At 41.4% G+C, this 17,868-nt stretch overlaps 1 protein-coding gene across 21 annotated transcripts in view; it reads left to right on the top strand.

Annotated features, from left to right (window-relative positions):
* The window catches only part of NRCAM (neuronal cell adhesion molecule), a 288,233-nt gene that overhangs the window by 212,432 nt on the left and 57,933 nt on the right, over positions 1-17,868 (top strand). For 16 of the 21 annotated variants that reach the window (XR_015248105.1, XM_086696976.1, XM_086696975.1 and 13 more), the window contains 7 exons: positions 1,338-1,443; positions 3,563-3,759; positions 5,205-5,327; positions 10,679-10,849; positions 11,595-11,651; positions 13,689-13,800; positions 16,689-16,873. Coding sequence is in view for 20 of the 21 variants with exons in the window: in XM_086696976.1 (XP_086553102.1) it covers positions 1,338-1,443; positions 3,563-3,759; positions 5,205-5,327; positions 10,679-10,849; positions 11,595-11,651; positions 13,689-13,800; positions 16,689-16,873 (951 nt within the window). In the remaining variant the exon portion in view is untranslated. The remainder of the gene's footprint in view (positions 1-1,337; positions 1,444-3,562; positions 3,760-5,204; positions 5,328-10,678; positions 10,850-11,594; positions 11,652-13,688; positions 13,801-16,688; positions 16,874-17,868) is intronic. The other 5 variants (XM_086696974.1, XM_086696972.1, XM_086696967.1 and 2 more) reach the window with 1 other exon arrangement.

The following is a 17,868-nucleotide window of genomic DNA, read 5'->3' as shown; positions in this document are numbered from 1 at the left end:
AAGCGAACAGAGAGACGTTTGCAGATGCATAGGACATTAGGCGCAGAAGTGGTAAAGTTAGCCCTGGCAACAATTAACCACGGTAAAGAAAGACAAGAGCAGAGGGCAATTACTAAGCTTCAGGAAGTGATCAGTTGGCAGGTGGAAGAGGTTTCACAAAGCACAGAGCATGGGCATGGAGGAAAGGGAAGAGCTGGAATATGAACAGCTGAAATGATCTAGGTGGCAGTGGGAGTGGGGCGGACTGTCCTGTAAGGTGTTTAGCAGCATCTCTGGCCTCTGCCCAACAGATTGCAGTACCACCTCCCCGCCCAGTGGTGACAACCACAATGGCCTCCAGAATGGCCCTGTGTCCCCCGAGGGGACCCTAGGTTGAAAACCACTGGTCTGTGTAAATGGCTTTCCCTGTCATCGTACAAGGCAGTGGCTCCTACGGGGAGAGTTTGGTTCTCTTCTCTGCCATGTGCCTTCCTAGTCAAGCCATTTTGTTGCCCTGAGCAACAAACGAGGTTGAAATAGATTATTTCCCCACTTCCTTCCTGTTCTTACATTCTGTGATTCTGATTTCACACGAAGGACGTGGTGATCTTACGAGTAACTTGAGCACTGGACGTGCAGATACCAGCTTCCTTCGGATTTAATTGTTCTGGGTCAGAACTCAGAATGTTCCTCATACGATTTGAAAATGAATGATCGGATAACCCTTTAAAGAGCAAAACGGAAATGCTGTCTCCTGTAACAGAGCACGTCCCAATTCCGCTGATCTTCTAAAGGAGACTCTTTTATCTTTGCTGCTGGTAGTCACCTACCACCTGCCTCTGATAAGACATGCCGACTCTCTGATTTAACCATTTTTAAATGGTAACTTCTCAAATTGATTTGTTCCCAATGTATATTAATTTACATTAGCACACTAAGGAACTCTAAGTCAGTTACTCTCTCCTAAGAAATGCCCGTTTACCTCCTAACTTAAATTTCACTGAGAAGCATTATTTGAGCCAAAAAAAAAAAAATCAGAAGAATTTCTCATTGTTACATCAGAAAAGAAACTGTCTTAATATCAAGCTTGTCTTGGTGATTGTTTTTCCAAACTCTTAGTTGGGGAAAATTGGCTCTGTGAGTCCATATAAAGTCACCAAAAGGAAGTTGTGCCTTGACTTCAAAGTTTTAGGAGACGTTTTGCTGAAAATCCAATGAGGTTTGTGCTGCCACCGTAGAAATTGCTAAAAGCATTTGGAGCATATTTAGTGTGGGGTGGGTGACTTGGATATAGACAGAATGATTTTTACGATGATCTTAAATGATTTCTTTACATTATTCCTCTTTCTACAATTAAGTGGTGCAGCCTCCAACCATTACTCAACAGTCTCCAAAAGATTACGTTATTGACCCTCGAGAGAATATTGTGATCCAGTGTGAGGCCAAAGGGAAGCCTCCTCCAAGGTGGGTGTGATTTCTGCTCTGTTCCACAACTGGAAATAAGCATCGCTATTAATATTGAAGTTAATTTCAGGTCCTGCCTATCTCTGAAGTATCATGTGTAGGCTCATGGTTTTGTCTTTCTGATGAATAAAAGAGTGTTCTTCTTGGAAACCCCCATAAATTGCATTTCTGTACTCACACCCTTCACAAAATGCTCAAAAAATGGTAGCAAGATGTGGAGGAAAGCCTTCTTCTAATGGCTCTCCTGCCCTTGTAACATGGACGCACCCATTTTTCTCTGGGCCTCATTTCTTCATCTGTAAAATAAGGAAGTTGAATTTAGTGACTTCAAAGATCTGTGCTTGCTCTGGAGAGGTCTATAAAATAGCCCTAAGTGGGTTTTCAGCCTTGGCAGGGCTCAGCACTCCGGATTCTCCATATGGATCTTGGCATGAGCATTGCACAGCATTTTAGAGGTGGGAGAGACGTGAGAGGTTATCTGGTCCAACTGATAGATTTTATAGACGGGAAACTGATGCCTGGTAATGCTTGGCAACGTAGCCAAGGTCCCTCAGCTGATTAGCAAATACTGTCACTTCTGCAGTAACATATGGGAGTTTAGGAGAGTTGGGTTACTATTGTTAAAATGTAATGTGGATTTTTAAGTAAGAAGGAAGTGAAAGTTTCTAGATTTTTCATTTCCTTAAATCTTTTTCGATGCTTATGTTTTTTTGAGAGACAGAGCATGAGTGGGGGCAGGACAAAGAGAGAGGGAGACAGAATCCGAAGCAGGCTCCAGGCTCTGAGCTGTCAGCACAGAGCCCAACGTGGGGCTTGAACTCACGAACCATGAGATCATGACCTGAACCAAAGTCAGACGCTTAACCGACTGAGCCACCCAGGTGCCCTCTAGATCTTTCAATTCTGAGTCTATTGCCAGGCTTACCCAATTGTCACAGATTGGCACCTGAGAAAAAGATTACCTGGTAAATACTTAAGTATGTCAAAAACATCCATCAGAGGTTTGCTTCAAAGCAGTCCGTTCTGCCATATTATTGGAAACCTCTGGCACTGAGCCCGAATGTGATGTCATTTCATGGAGTTCCCCTTCCGTTTCACACTGACGTAATACTTCCTGCGACTCCCTGTAAGGCAGGATTTCTCCCCCTCAGCACTACTATTTGGGGCCAGATAGTTTTTTGTTGTGGGGACAGGGCTGTTGGATCTTTAGCAGCATTCCTGGCCCCTGCCTCCTCCGTGCCCCCCCATCCCCTGCCACCTCCTGCCCCCAGACGTTGGGTCAACCACTGACGCAAGGATAAGCGATGGGAAGAGAAATCTAAGTGGTCCAGGAAAACATAGTGAAGTTTCGAGATTCATGCCTTGGTATGAGCATGGCCACTTTGATGTATGACTAGTTATAAAGTATTTAATTACATGGGCGCGGTGACTTCTATAAGGCAGTCTTTTGTATAAAAAAAAACTGAAAAAGAAGAATTTCAGTTGGCAATTTGGAATACTTCCTAAGAAATTTACAAAACCATCTCTAGAACTGAAAATTCTCAAAATGTATTTTTTATCGAGTTACCACTTTTGATAACCAACCTTGAAAACACAACTGAACTCCTCCTACTTCTCCCCCCGCCCCCAACTTACACTTTGCATTTCGGTAACTTGAAACTGCTCTGATCACTTTCAAACGCACACATGTATTAGTACTTGGGAAAGCCTTTCTTGTCACGTTGCAGCCCAGGGCAAAATTTTATAGACAGGTTATCAACTCTGTGAACAATGGAGTTTACAATAAAAATGCTAATAAAACTCTAAGAGAGCGTGCCCTGGAGACCTACTTTCTGTATTTTCTTTGAAAAATGACAGGCAATTTGTGTGATGATTTCCTTGAGACAGATGTCAGCTAGTTCCAGTGAAGACATGTACCTTAAAATGTATGGCCAGCACTTTTTTCTAAGTCACGATTCAGTGAAACATTTTAGGTACGGAGACTGTCGCTCTTTTCCTGAACACTACCATCTAATCACTATTTCTGGAAACCTGCAGAACTGCTAGGAATTTGTTAAAGAGTAAGTAATCCTGTTTTTTCTTGACTGTTAACAAGCTTAATCCTTTATGTGTTGGGTAGCTTCTCCTGGACCCGAAATGGGACTCATTTTGACATAGATAAGGACCCTCTGGTCACCATGAAGCCCGGCTCAGGAACCCTCACAATCAACATCATGAGCGAAGGGAAAGCAGAGACCTACGAAGGGGTTTATCAATGTACTGCCAGGAACGAACGCGGAGCAGCAATTTCTAATAATATTGTTGTCCGTCCATCCAGTAAGTGGGACTTGTCCATCCAACAGGACCCTATTTAAAAGGTGGCTCTGAGACTCAGCATCTGTCACGTCATCCAGATGCTGGCACAAGAAAGCAGTGCCATTGATTCTAATACTCTCACCTTGTTTTGCGTGAAAATTATCGCTCCTTTCCACTGTACCCTAAGTTCCTCAGCCCAGTGCTTTGCCAACCCAGGATGTCTTTTCGGCAAGTCCAGAATAAAAAAAAACACCAGTAGTAAGAAAAGCGTTTCTTTCCTGATAATTGTAAGTTTTAAAAATATGAACTTTCTTCAAGGTTCTTATGATTGTTTGCTGTCACAATAAATTGATCAAATTATTGATTATCAATTTCCTGAATTGATCAAATTACTAATTTCTCACGTATCTTGTGTATGGACCAACTTCCGACAGCCAGATGGAAATAAATTCGTTATGAAATGGATAATGGGTAATTAACATTTTCGTGTCAAAGATTCCCTGGAAATAGAGTGGCCTCAAGCCTCGATATTATTATGGCTCTTTTTACAGTAGTTACTACCCGTGGTGTCTCAACAACGTGTACTCAAACAGCACGTATTTAAAGAACAGTAACCACTTGCAATTCTGGTCATTTTAAAAACCGTTTTTATTCCCTGTGTTCATCATTGGAAAAAATTACAAATAAGAAAAAAAGAAGTTGAAAAATCACGCATGAATCCTTCCACTCAATCTAGTAACCACAGCTCTTTCCATGTTTTCTAGGCAGATATGTATGTATGTGTTCCAAATGAGCTCATTCTGAAGTACTATTTTATAACCTATTCTGACTTACCTGCATATAATATATATTCTCATATCAATCTTATTATAAATAAGGATACTTAATATATAATATTGTATGATACTCACAGGTGTATATATACAATTATTTAACAAATCTTTTGACATTTGGTGCTCTCTAGTCTTTTTTTTTTTTTTTTTTTTCTTTTGAGAGAGTGAAAGAGAGTGGATGCACTGGGGAGGGGCAGAGGGTAAGAGAGAATCTCGTGCACGCTCCGTGCTGAGCGTGGGCTCGATTCCATAACCCTGGGATCATGACCTGAGCCCAAATCAAGAGTCAGATGCTCAATCAACTGAGCCCCCCCGGGTACCCCTAGAGTTTTCCATTCTTTTGTGAAGAACACGCTTATAGCGAAATTATTATGTATCTTCTTAATGATTTATTGAATAATACAGATTTTTAAACATGGAATTGCTGAGTCTGCATTTATACTATTAATGGCAGTGAGTGAAAATCATCACATTTTGACTTTTAACATTGTATTTAAAAATTATTCCCTTGTTATCTTAATGCCTATAAATTCTGAGTTACTGTTTCCCCAAAGTTTATTTTGTCTTTCTTTCCAGTGCTCTTTTTATTTTTCAATGCAGAGATAACTTAGAAGTTATTATTTTATATCCTAGGGTCACCGTTGTGGACCAAAGAAAAACTTGAACCAATAACACTTCGAAATGGCCAGTCTCTGGTCCTTCCCTGCAGACCCCCACTTGGATTACCACCACCTATAATATTCTGGATGGATAATTGTAAGTTTAAAATGTTTTTAAGTTCATTTATTTATTTTGAGAGAGTGCGTGGGAGGGGCAGAAGAAGAGGGAGAGAATCCCAACCAGGCTCTACACTGTCAGTGTGGAGCCTGATGTGGGGCTCAAACTCATGAACCGTGAGATCATGACCTGAGCCAAAATCAAGAGTCAGACTCTGAACCAACTGAGCTACTCAGGCAACCCAGATAATTGTAAATTTTAAAAATATGAACTTTCTTCAAGGTTCTTATGATTATTTGCTGTCACAATAAGTTGTTAGCTCTCGTGATTCATAAAACGTTTATAAAATGTTTCAGAGATGCTCAGAATAAATACTCATTGAAAGAAACAACATGTCATGTGCAACATGATTTTCTTGAGCACCTGCTGTGAACCGGACATTGCTCTAAATAAACCAAATTCCCAGATTCCAAAGCAGACTCCAGGCTCTGTGAGCTGTCAGCACAGATCCTGACCAGGGCTTGAACCCACGAACCGCAAGATGACTACCTGAGCCAAAGTCGGAGGCTTAACCAACTGAGTCACCCAGATGCCCCTTCAAGTTTTGTTTTTTTTTTTTTATCACCAACAACAACTAATATTTATTGGGTATTTACTAAGTGCCAGTCCCTTTGCTGAGATCTTTATGTGAGTTATCTCACCAGTTTTTTACAACAACCCCATGAGGCATTTCTACTATATTCTTTTACCTTTTATTTAAAAAAAAATTTTTATTGGCATGTAATCAACATACCATGTCCTGTTAGTTGCAGGTGTACCTTATAGTGATTTCATATTTTTATACATTATAAAATGATCCCCACGATAAGCCTAGTTACCATCCGTCACTGTACAGAGTTATTACAATATTACTGACTTATTCCCTGGGCTGCACATTACCTCCCATGACTTACTTATTACTGGAAGTTTGTACTTCTTAATGCCCTTCATCTGTTTCGCCCACCTTACAACCCCTCCTTCTGGCAACCAACAGTTTGTTTCCTGTATCTGTTTTGTTTTTTAGATTCCACATATAAGCAGAATCATACGGTTTTTGTCTTTCACTGTCTGATTAATTTCGCTTAGCATAATACTCTCTGGGTCCATCCATATTGCCGCAAATGACAAGATCTCATCGTTTTTAATGTTGAGTGGTATTCCACTGTGTGTGTGTGTGTGTGTGTGTGTGTGTGTGTGTGTGTGTGTATACATATATATATGTATATGTATATATATATGTATATATATACCACTTCTTCTCTAATCCATTCATCTGTCGATGGACACTTGGGCTGCTTCCATATGTTGGCTGTTGTAAATAATGCTGCAGTAACATGGGGGAGTATATATCTCTGATTTTCATTTTCTTTGGATAAGTACACAGAAGTGGAATTACTAGATTGTAGAGTAGCTCTGTGTTTAAGTTTTTGAGGAAATGACATACTATTTTCCATATTGGCTGTGCCAGTTTACATTCCCGCTAGCAGTGCATGAAGGGTCCCTTTTCTCCACCTCCTCTCCAACACTCGTTTTTGTTTTTTTGATAATAGCCATTCTGACAGGTGTGAGGTAATTAAACCTGTGGTTTTCATTTACATTTCTCTGATGAGCATCTTCTCATCTTTTCACTTTTATTTTATTTTATTTTATTTTATTTTATTTTATTTTATTAAGGTTTATTCATTTGTTTTTGAGAGAGAGAGAGAGAGAGAGAGAACAAGCCAGGAAGGAGCAGAGAGAGGGAGAGAGAGAATCCCCAGCAAGCTCTGTGCTCTCAGCGCAGGACAGGGTGTGGGGCTTGATCTCACAAACTGTGAGATCATGACCTGAGCAGAAACCAAGAGTCGGACGCTTGACGACTGAGCCACCCAGGTGCCCCTCATCTTTCTACTTTTAGATGAGGAAACCGGGGCACAGAGAATGGAGTCATCCATTAGGCACTTGAATATATGTCTGCTCCATCCCTAACCTTGAGGGAGTTTTGTTTTTTTGTTTTTTTTTTTTGCTGCCTCTCCTGCCCTCCCAAACCTCCTGTGCTAATAGTTTCTTAAAGGGACACATGGTTCTGCTTGGTGATAGGGAAGCCAAGGTTTAGGATGTGAGGGGCCTGTAAGAGAGCCAGGTGTAGAGACCAGGAGCCCCCCAGGGAAACCTGGAGGAGAAACCAGCCAAGCAGATAGATGAGAAGGAGAAGTCACCGAGGTAAGAAGATAGAGCTGGGTCCTCGGGATAAAGGGAAGCCAAGTGTCGAGAAGTCAGAACAATCAACCGTTTCAAAAGATCAGATAACTTCTGATCCGACTGAAAAACAGCTGTTGAATTTGGCAACATGGAGATCACCGTTGACCTCGACAAGAGTCCTGTACGTGGAATGGTGGGAAAGAATGCAAAATATCTGTAGGGAATATAGTCTATTTTCAGCAACATGATTTCCTCTGAATTCACAGACGTTACGCATTACTGAAGAGAAAATTTAGCTCTGATATTTAATTGCCATATTCAACTCTTCTATGAAATTACTCCGAGAAAACCTCACAATGCAATGAAAAATAAACATACAAGTGCATAAATGAGCAAACATATTTTCCTGTTATTGCATAACAGCTTTTTTTTAATGTTTATATTTGAGAGAGAGAGAGAGAGAGAGAGAGAGGCAGAGCATGAGCAGGGGAGGAGGGGGGAGAGGGAGGACACAGAATCTGAAGCAGGCTCCAGGCTCTGAGCTGTCAGCACACAGCCCGACACAGGGTTCGAACTCACAAACTGCGACATCATGATCTGAGCCAAAGTCAGACGCTTAACCGACTGAGCCACCCAGGCATCCCCATAACAGCTTTTTAACAGGTTTAGAAAGAAGCGGCAACAAATCAAATATAAATGAGCGGTGTATGACTTCAAAAATAACAGTATCCAAATGTCAACTGTCCAAACGAGGCCCAGTACTTGGTTCTTCTTCAGAAATGATGACCTTTTCACTTAATAAGCAGACAAATACATGCAAAGTTTCACAATCACGAGAATATGTCTTTTTTCCCCATATTGCACTGCTGGCTGTGTAATGTACATACATTTTAGGCTGTTGGCAAAGCCTTCACCTTTCAAATGAAATTGCATCTGGAATACGAGGGAAAAAATCAGATTTGTGTAGCATTCTTCTTGCAAGATGACGTTGTCAAGTTATTCCTATCTGCATGCATTTTTTTTTTCCTAAGTATAAGGCAAAGGCACTCTATGGGCAAGTGCTAGCACCCTCTCAAAGGCCTGCTCCCGTTAATTTGATCTGCCAACACCTATCCGTAATAAAATACAGCAGGAGGATTAGAAAAGAATAAATGCGTGCTTGTCTTTAACTCTTTGTATTCATTCAATAAATGTACCGTATTTTCCTGAGTTTTTTTTTTTTTCAACGTTTTAATTTATTTTTGGGACAGAGAGAGACAGAGCATGAACGGGGGAGGGGCAGAGAGAGAGGGAGACACAGAATCGGAAACAGGCTCCAGGCTCTGAGCCATCAGCCCAGAGCCCGACGCGGGGCTCGAACTCACGGAGCGCGAGATCGTGACCTGGCTGAAGTCGGACGCTTAACCGACTGCGCCACCCAGGCGCCCCTCCTGAGTTATTTTTAAAACAATCACTTCCGTGGGGACTCGTGGCCTATAATCATGGGTTTCCAACCACCTGCCAGACCCCCATCTTGACCAAGAACTTGACTAACATGGCTAACCAGTGTTCTTTCAAACTCTGGCTCCACATTTCCCTGCCCAAAGGAGCTTCAGGCCTTCAATCAGAATTCTGCATTTTGTGTAATGTTAGGTGGGACACCTTATGCAGGGGGAGCCACTGCTTGCCTCAGACTGGAGAATTCTCCAGAAGATAGAACACCTGGCCCGGGGCTGCGAGGATGGACAGGTTGACTAGTGCTCTCATTTCAGAGGCACAGAACTCTCAGGGCTCTGGGGACTGGGGCAGAAGCTTCAAGCCCAGTGTAAATTCATGCATAGATCAGAGGCCCCACTTCTCCAAACCTTTCACCTACTTAGGAAATCTTCCTTGGGGCACCCGAGTGGCTCAGTCAGTTAAGTGTCCGACTCTTGATTTCAGCTCAGGTCATGATCTCACAGCTTGTGAGTTCGAGCCCCACACAGGGCTTTGCACTGACAGCTGGGGGCCTGTTTGGGATTCTTTGTCTCTCTCCCTCTCTCGATCTATTCTTCCCCCACTTGTGCTCTCTCTCTCTCTCCCTCTCTCAAAAAATAAACTTAAAAAAAAAAAAAAAGACAAGAAAAGAAAATCTTCCTTCAGTGTCTGAGGCTGGACAGTTCCTTAACTGGCCCTGAGGGGAAATAAACTGTTAAGCATGAACCTGGAAAGTCAGAGGGCTGACTTTAATTTTATTTAATCACAGAGCCCCTGTGTACCAGGACAGCAAACTCAGCAGACTGTCTCTGCCCTCCTGCAAACTAAATCCTAGGGCACAAAGACACTCCATAATCTGCACGCAGGGCAAGTAAAATATGTCGCGGGGTAGAAGGTGATGTAACTCCACAAAGAAAAAATAGCTCAGGTGGGGGTGAGGCGGCCTCTGAGGGGCTCGTCTGCAGTCTGCTGTTAATTGCCCATGTGCTACCTGATTCTTCAGTGAGGCCACGGGCTCTGACAAGGAGCCTGGGACGCAGGGTGCCTCGCATGGGACCTAGCTCACGGTTAGGTGCTCTCACAGTATTTGGTGTCTGACCCGGCAGGTAGAGGCAGCCTAAGTTAACATTCTAACAAGGCTTTTTTTTTTTTTTTTAATGAGAGAGACAGAGTGCGAGTGGGGAGGGGGCAGAGAGAGAGGGAGACACAGAATCCGACGCAGGTTCCAGGCTCCTGGCTATCAGCACGGAGCCCCGATGTAGGGCTCCAACCCATGAACACGAGATCATGACCTGAACCGAATTCAGGCACTTAACCCGCTGAGCCACCCACCTTACAAGCTTTTTTAACGCGTTTTCTAAGATATGTGTGTATGTGTGTTTAACATTTAGGGACTGATACAAATATTAGGAAGAGTCCCGCAAACTCTTTTGTAAAGCAGTTTTTGGGTTTACACTTGCTGAATGCACATGACTGTGCAATTCTAATCTCCCTGCTGCCCCTGCTGCAGAGAAATTAGGGACTGGCAGGCACAGCTGGAGTTTTCATGTCTCACACTGTTGTTGTTTTTACCATTACTTTTACTTGAAGAGCTTCATAGGGGAAAACGTTCCACTGAGGTTCACCAAACTATTAGTAGATACCTCTGTCCTGGTCGTTGGGAAAGTGGCCACTCTGTGATGGAATGATCTGGATTTCTCTCTGCCTTTCCCCAGCCTTTCAAAGACTTCCACAAAGCGAGAGGGTTTCTCAGGGTCTGAATGGAGACCTTTATTTCTCCAACGTTCTCCCGGAGGATACCCGTGAAGACTATATCTGTTATGCCAGATTTAATCATACTCAAACCATACAGCAGAAGCAGCCTATTTCGGTCAAGGTGATTTCAGGTAAGAGCTCAACCTCCTGCATCTCTCTTGCAATGATGTTTACAAGTATGCATAAAATACACTAACTATTAAATACTACTGACGTTGAAGTAAACAGCGTCATTGATAAGGAAACTACCCGCGAAGAGTTAGTTACAGAAGTGTTGATATATAAAGAGCACGCATAACCGAAATACTGTATTTTACATTCGTTGTTGTTTCCACGGTAACTTTCTGAATCTACTTGGTATCTTGAGCGTTTGTGTGTGCATTATGCCCCACGATGCCTTTATTTTTAAAAATTTTTTCAAGTTTTTATTTATTTTGAGAGAGAGAGAGAGAGAGAGAGAGAGAGAGAATACCAGAGGGGGAGGGGCAGAGGAAGGGAGAGAGGGAATCCCAAGCAGACTACGTGCTGTCAGCGCAGAGCCCGACACGGGGCTCGAACTCACAAACCCATGAGAGCATGACCCGAGCCGAGATCAAGTGTCGGATGTTTAACCGACTGAGCCACCCAGGCGCCCCATCCACGCTGCCTTTGATTGGCAGTCCTGAGGCTTCAGTTGTGTGTTCCTAGGTTACTGGTTGGGGGGATGGCTGAGTGAATTAATCAGTTAGTCATGTACACTGTAAAAGTCTGTATTTGCTTGGTAAGGACGGCACTTGGTCAGCGAGGCTGTCTGTGTTTGCTTTTGTTGCCCGATACTTTTATGTAGTGCCTTCTCCCCTACTTCTTGCATTCTTCATAATATTCTGTTTATTTCAGTGGATGAATTGAATGACACTATAGCTGCTAATTTGAGTGACACTGAGTTTTATAGTGGTGAGTTACGGTGACTGTAACTGATATTTCTCTCCTTCATTGTAGAATTTAGTCCACTAACTTCACCTCCATAGCTGTTTAACCTTATATCTTCGTGAAATTCCTAGTTATGTGTTTAATACCGCTGGAACAAATGTATGTTTTCTGGGAAATTTAGTTATAAACTTATGTCATGTCACTAAAACATTTTCCACGGTGTATGTATAATAATGAAAGTTATTATCTCTGTTTTTATGTAAAGCACCATTTCACATGATTTGGGGAAAAAAACCATTCATGTATGTTCAGAATTATATTTTTCATTTTGTGTCTTGTTCACAAACTTTTCTCATTAATCAAATAAAGGTGCATTAACCTGCTAGAATACTAACTCATCAAAGTCTTAAAGTAATCGTTAGCAACTAACATTAAGCAGATTTTGATAGTAAATCATCACACTTTCCATGTGTTTTCACGTGACATTATCAACGTCATCTGATCAGCAATAGTATTTCTTTCAGTTTGGTTTAAAACCAAGTCACTGTCTCCAGTGGAAATCATCTTTTTAAGAATAGAGCATTTACGATTAAGGTTCTTTTAAAAAGAAAAGAATTTCATTTCCTTAAGGGAAATGTGACTCTCAAATATAGTCTATCCATGAAAATGGTGGTTTCTGGATACGGGTCCTTTTAATTATCTCTAAGGCAGAATTTCTGTCATATTAACTTTTTACCCTTGAGATATAAAGTAAAAAATATTAAAGTACTATCAATGACCAGAGTAGGCATATCACAACTCCTGCCTTACTATTTCATTTTATTTTATTTCATTTTATTTTATTTTAATATACTTATGATAAAGATGGGCCTCAAAACCATTCCCAAAGTGATTTCAGAGACATAAGGTTTCCTCCACAATTTCTAAAGTCCTAGGAAAATTTTAAGTCCTCTCAAATAATACCTTCCTTGGTATTCAGGTTTTTTTTCTTCTGAGAAATGAAAATAATTCACATATAACCTTTTTTAAGTTTATTTATTTATTATTTGGAGAGAGAAAGTGCAAACCAGGAAGGGGTAGAGAAAGGGAAGGAGAGAGAGAATCCCAAGCAGGCTCCACCCTGTCAGCACAGAGCCCACCGTGGGTCTTGAACTCACAAACCACAAGATCATGACCTGAGCCAAAATCAAGAGTTGAATGCCTAACCAGCTGAGCCACCCAGGCACCCCTCGTATATATTACCTTTCACTCAGATTTTGGGAGCATCAAATAGATAATGAACTTAAATAATGTTGAAAACTGTAAATGGTTATAGAACCTTAAGATGATATAATTCCTACCTTAAGGGTTTCTGAGAGGCCATCAGAAGATAAGGCCACATTTAGGCAAAGTTTCTGTAAAAAAGAAGATGGCCTGACTTGAGCCCTCTTTATTTTTTCATTGATGAAACCAATTGCAATTTATTTGACAATTCATTATTCTTAATTTATGGCGCACAATTTGCCAGACCTCTTTCAGTATTTTTCTTGTTTTGTTTTGTTTTCCATAAACCTTTGCAACTTGTGGGTCTTGACATTTAGACCTCCACCATAGATCTTATCTCCAGGATTAGTCGATGGAATTGACTATGATGTTGTCCCTGACCAAAATCATAGTCACAGTTTTCAGAAAAAAATCTAACACCTTCCAGAATATAGTTAATTTTCCCTTTGACCTGAGCACTAATTTTAAGGGGTGGAGAATTTGATAACGTGACTTTCCCCTGTATGTCTACGTTTTGAAAATTTGCCAACCCACCAAAAATTCATGAAAACCTAACCTAAATTAACAGAACACACAAGAGTTAAAATAGTCCTTACTATCCATGCTTACGTAACCACATTACTTCTGTTCCTCACTGAGTGAGCGATGGCTGTTCGTAAGGCAGAGTGTGGATGTGTAGTTTAACAAATTCCACAGTGTTAAGTGGTTTTGAAAAGGGATTAGAGTCTTAGGCAGTGAACTGTGGTTCTAGAAATACATATTCATAACTTTTAATCCATATGATTTTATTGTTTGCAGCTAAACCAAATAGAGAGAGGCCACCAACCTTTTTAACTCCAGAAGGCAACACCAGTAACAAGGAGGAATTAAGGGGAAATGTCCTTTCGCTAGAATGCATCGCAGAGGGGCTGTGAGTTGACGCTTTCTGTCGTGATGTACATTTCTTACAAAAACGTAGTAGGTTGGTAGAGAGGCATTAATATCACAGCAAGAGGCATTGTCTTATACGAATCCCATCAAGCATCAAAAAAATGATAGTTATTTTCAAAATAGGCCATATGAGCCTCATATTAGTGAAGTAGTCTGTTAATATAATAGTGTTCCCCTTGAAATAAGTGTGCGTGATCACCTTACGAGTATAATTAGGATGTATCGCTTTGCTACTGTTGTGTAACAAACAGCCTAAAACCTTAAAAAGAATAGCTATTTATCATTAGTCCTTTGTCCACAGGTCTTGGGGCCATTGTGTAATGGGCGAGATGAGGACATTTTAGGTTGAACTTGTTCATGCACCTGCTAGGCAGCTCAGCTGTGGGTTCTCAGTTCTGAGGGTCTTCTGGCTGCTAGCAGGACAGCTCTTGGCCATGCGTTTCTCCTGTCCCTCTAGCGGTCTAGCCCTGGCACGTTGTCCTAACAACAGAAGCACACATGGCCTCTTAGGGCCCAGCCTCAGAACTGGCACAGTGTCCCTTCCACTCCTTCAAGTCACAGGCCTAGCTTCTTTATGAATGTCTCTCCTCCTCCTCCTCCTCTTCTCCTCTGAATGTCTCCTCCTCCTCAGAGCTGATGCCACCCTCAGAACCCATGTGCCCTTGACAGGAATTGCAGGGAGGTCTTCGCTCAGAGATGAGAACAACAGTTCTGGTAGATACACACAAGAGGCAAGTTTCTACCTGGTTCCCTCGTAGGCCTGGCACAGAGCAGGTCCTGTTGATACGGGCACATGTGCTGGAAACATTGAACAGAATCTCAGAAACATCCTTGTGATGACATGTTCCGATCTGTGCTGTCCTTGATGCTGGTCACCCAGCATTCTCAAGTTCCTTCACAGAATGGGTCTCCAGGAAATGGCTTCGCTGCTCACTGTGGGAGACACAGGGAGGCCTCTGCTGGTCATGTCAGGAAATCGCAACACACACTTCTCAGTTCCTCCCGTACCTGAAAGCTACCAACCCCTTTCAAAGATCTAAAATATATATCTTGCCCACCAGAATTAAAAAACAAACAAACAAACAAACAAACTTTGGAATTTTCATCATCATGGTGTTAGTAAGTGGTTTACTCTACAAAATCTTAACTTTTGGGAGTAGGTATACCCATTCTCACAATTTTGGGATTCTCCTTCCCACAAATGGTCTTTTATGTAAAAACTAAAATATGATTGATATTTGGAAATTGCATTGAACTTCCAAAAGAATTTTTTTAAAACCTTGGAATGTTGTAAAACTAAGAGTGGGGCTCTCTTCATTTATAAGCAAATAGCTGTAGGACTCAGAATCAAAATACTTCTCTTTGTTAACAACTGCCCACTGGGTAGTTAAGGAAGCCTCCGGAACAATTCATGACTTCGTTTGATGTCATGCTTCTATCTCTGTCACCCTCTCGCCTTCAGATCGTATGAGATACAGATTATCTGACTACAAAGAAACACCAGAATATGCTATCAGATAGCACATCTTCATATATATATATATATATATATATATACATATATATATGTATATATATATATATATATATGAATCTTTAGCTTTTCAAATGATTTTACATTTTATACCTCTTTTTATATTCACAGCATGTTTTATTTTAGAAGCTATTTCATCAAATTTACATGTTCAATTATTTATATTCAACTATGCAAACCAAAAACAATTCTCTAATCAATTAATCCCACTTGAATTTCTAATGACAAATATTATGATCTCCCTGAGGGCCTAGACCTTTTTTTTTTTTTTTTTTTTTGTCTTTATCTTCCCAGTACTCAACTTAGTGCTTGGTCTGTAGTTCAGTGCTTAGTACATGTTTGTGTCCAGTGGATTTTTATTTTAGCCTCGTGGAAATCTTGTAAAATCACTAGGTCAAAATTGTTCCATTTATGGGGATATAGGTATAAAAGTTCATGGGCACAAATAGGTATGTCAGCTCTTTCTCTGCATTTTTTTAATGTTTATTTATTTTTGAGAGAGAGTGAGCATGAGTGGGGGAGGGGCAGAGAGAGAGGGAGACACAAATCTGAAGCAGGCTCCAGGCTCTGAGCTGTCAAGACAGAGTCCGACGCGGGGCTCGAACCCACAAACCATGAGATCATGACCTGAGCCACCCAGACGTCCTCTTTCTCTGCGTGTTTAACTCTAGCTGATAAAAAAAAAAGAAAACCTCGGTATCATTAATTTCGTAGTAACACTTTTGATTGATCCTTCATATAAAATTTTCCAAGAGTGCCTCACGGATCAGAGCTTTGCAGAAAATAATTAGGTCCCTTCAGTGAAGTCACTTATGCCAGCACATTCATGGAATCAGGGAAGTCAAAATTTGTGGTGCGCCATGAATTAGCATGGGGCTGCTTGTGTGAAAAGGTAGCTTATGGACTCCAATAGAAGGTTTTGAGCATTATTTTTTCAATGTTTATTTATTTATTTATTGAGAGTGAGAGCAGGCAAGCCAGGGAGGGGCAGAGAGAGGGAGACAGAATCCCAAGCAGGCTCTGTGCTGTCAGCCCAGAGCCCAACGTGGGACTTGAACTGACAGAACTGTGAGATGCTGACCTGGGCCAAGATCAAGAATCAGGAATTGGATGCCTAACAGACTGAGCCACCCGGGTGCCACCCCCCCACCACCACCTCCACGGGGGGGGGGGGGGGGGGGGTTGGATTATTTATAACAGTGTAATGCTAGTTACAGTGTCTTTATATTTCTCATGATCTTTATACAAACAGTTTGTTACAAACTTGCATGAAAATTCACCCTCAAAAGCAATTAGGTGAACTTCTCTGTTATAACATTTATTTATTTTCTCAGGCCTACCCCGGTCATTTACTGGATAAAAGAGGACGGCACGCTACCCACCAACCGGACATTTTATAGGAACTTTAAGAAAACTCTGCAGATTATTCAGGTTTCAGAAGCAGACTCCGGAAATTACCAGTGTATAGCCAAAAATGCATTAGGAGCAATCCATCATACCATTTCTGTCACGGTCAAAGGTATATAATTGTTTCAGATGTGTTGCTCTTGCCTTCATGAGAACTCGTAAATCTTCAGTTAAATATGCTTCTGATTATGTTCTTCAGTAGTAATAAGTGTAAATTTATATCAACATTCCCAATACCTTGACGCTCTTCACATTACTATTTATAATGCATCTCAAGCCGGTTAAAAATTCTCTCCCTCAAATCTTCCTCACAGAAGAATTCTGCTTCATAACTGTAGAAAGAATGAGGGAAATCGAAAATCGCCATTAAAATCCCACGGTTATAACTGCTGCAGGCAAGAGCCAGTAATGAAAGCTGAGATTAGTGGATAAAACTTGAAGGAGAAATAGGGTATCTGCATAGCCTCAAAGTGTTTCTTCTCACACACACCCCCCGAAACTTAATTACGGAGGGGGGTTTAACACATGTCCACAAATTCTTTAGCATTCCTTTGGGTAGGAGATGTAACTGAATTGCCCTGCCCTTGAGTGGGGGCTGAACTTAGTGACTCACTTTTAATAAATAGATTATGGAAAGCAGGTGGATAGTCACTTTCAGAGGAGACATGTGACAGACATGGCCTCAACCAAGTAAGCCAGGTTAACATAAGCTGCGAGAAGTCATGTTGGTGTCATGTATTCCCTGAAAGATGGGAATGACCCTCACCCCAAACCTCAGTGTAGAGAAAACGTCAGACAAACCCAAGTTGAAGGACATTCTACAAAACAACTGATCAGCAGTACTCTTTAAAAGAATCAAGGTCATGAAAGACCAGGAAAGACCAAGAAACTGGCAGATGGGAAGAGACTGGTAAGGAGACAGGATAAGTAAACACAATGTGGCGTCCAGGACAGGGTCCTGAGACAGAAACGAGGCATTGGTAGACGAACTGGAGAAATCCTAGTAGAGGGTGTAGTTTAGTTAATAGTATTGTACCGATGTTAATTTCTCGTGCTGATAACTGGACCATGGTTATGTAAGACCTCGCTAGAGAAAGCTGGGTGAAG

Source organism: Puma concolor, chromosome A2, assembly GCF_028749965.1.
Source record: "Puma concolor isolate L17-30 chromosome A2, mPumCon1.1.hap2, whole genome shotgun sequence".
Taxonomy (NCBI): Eukaryota; Metazoa; Chordata; class Mammalia; order Carnivora; family Felidae; genus Puma; species Puma concolor.
This window is presented reverse-complemented; position numbering and strand designations above follow the sequence as displayed.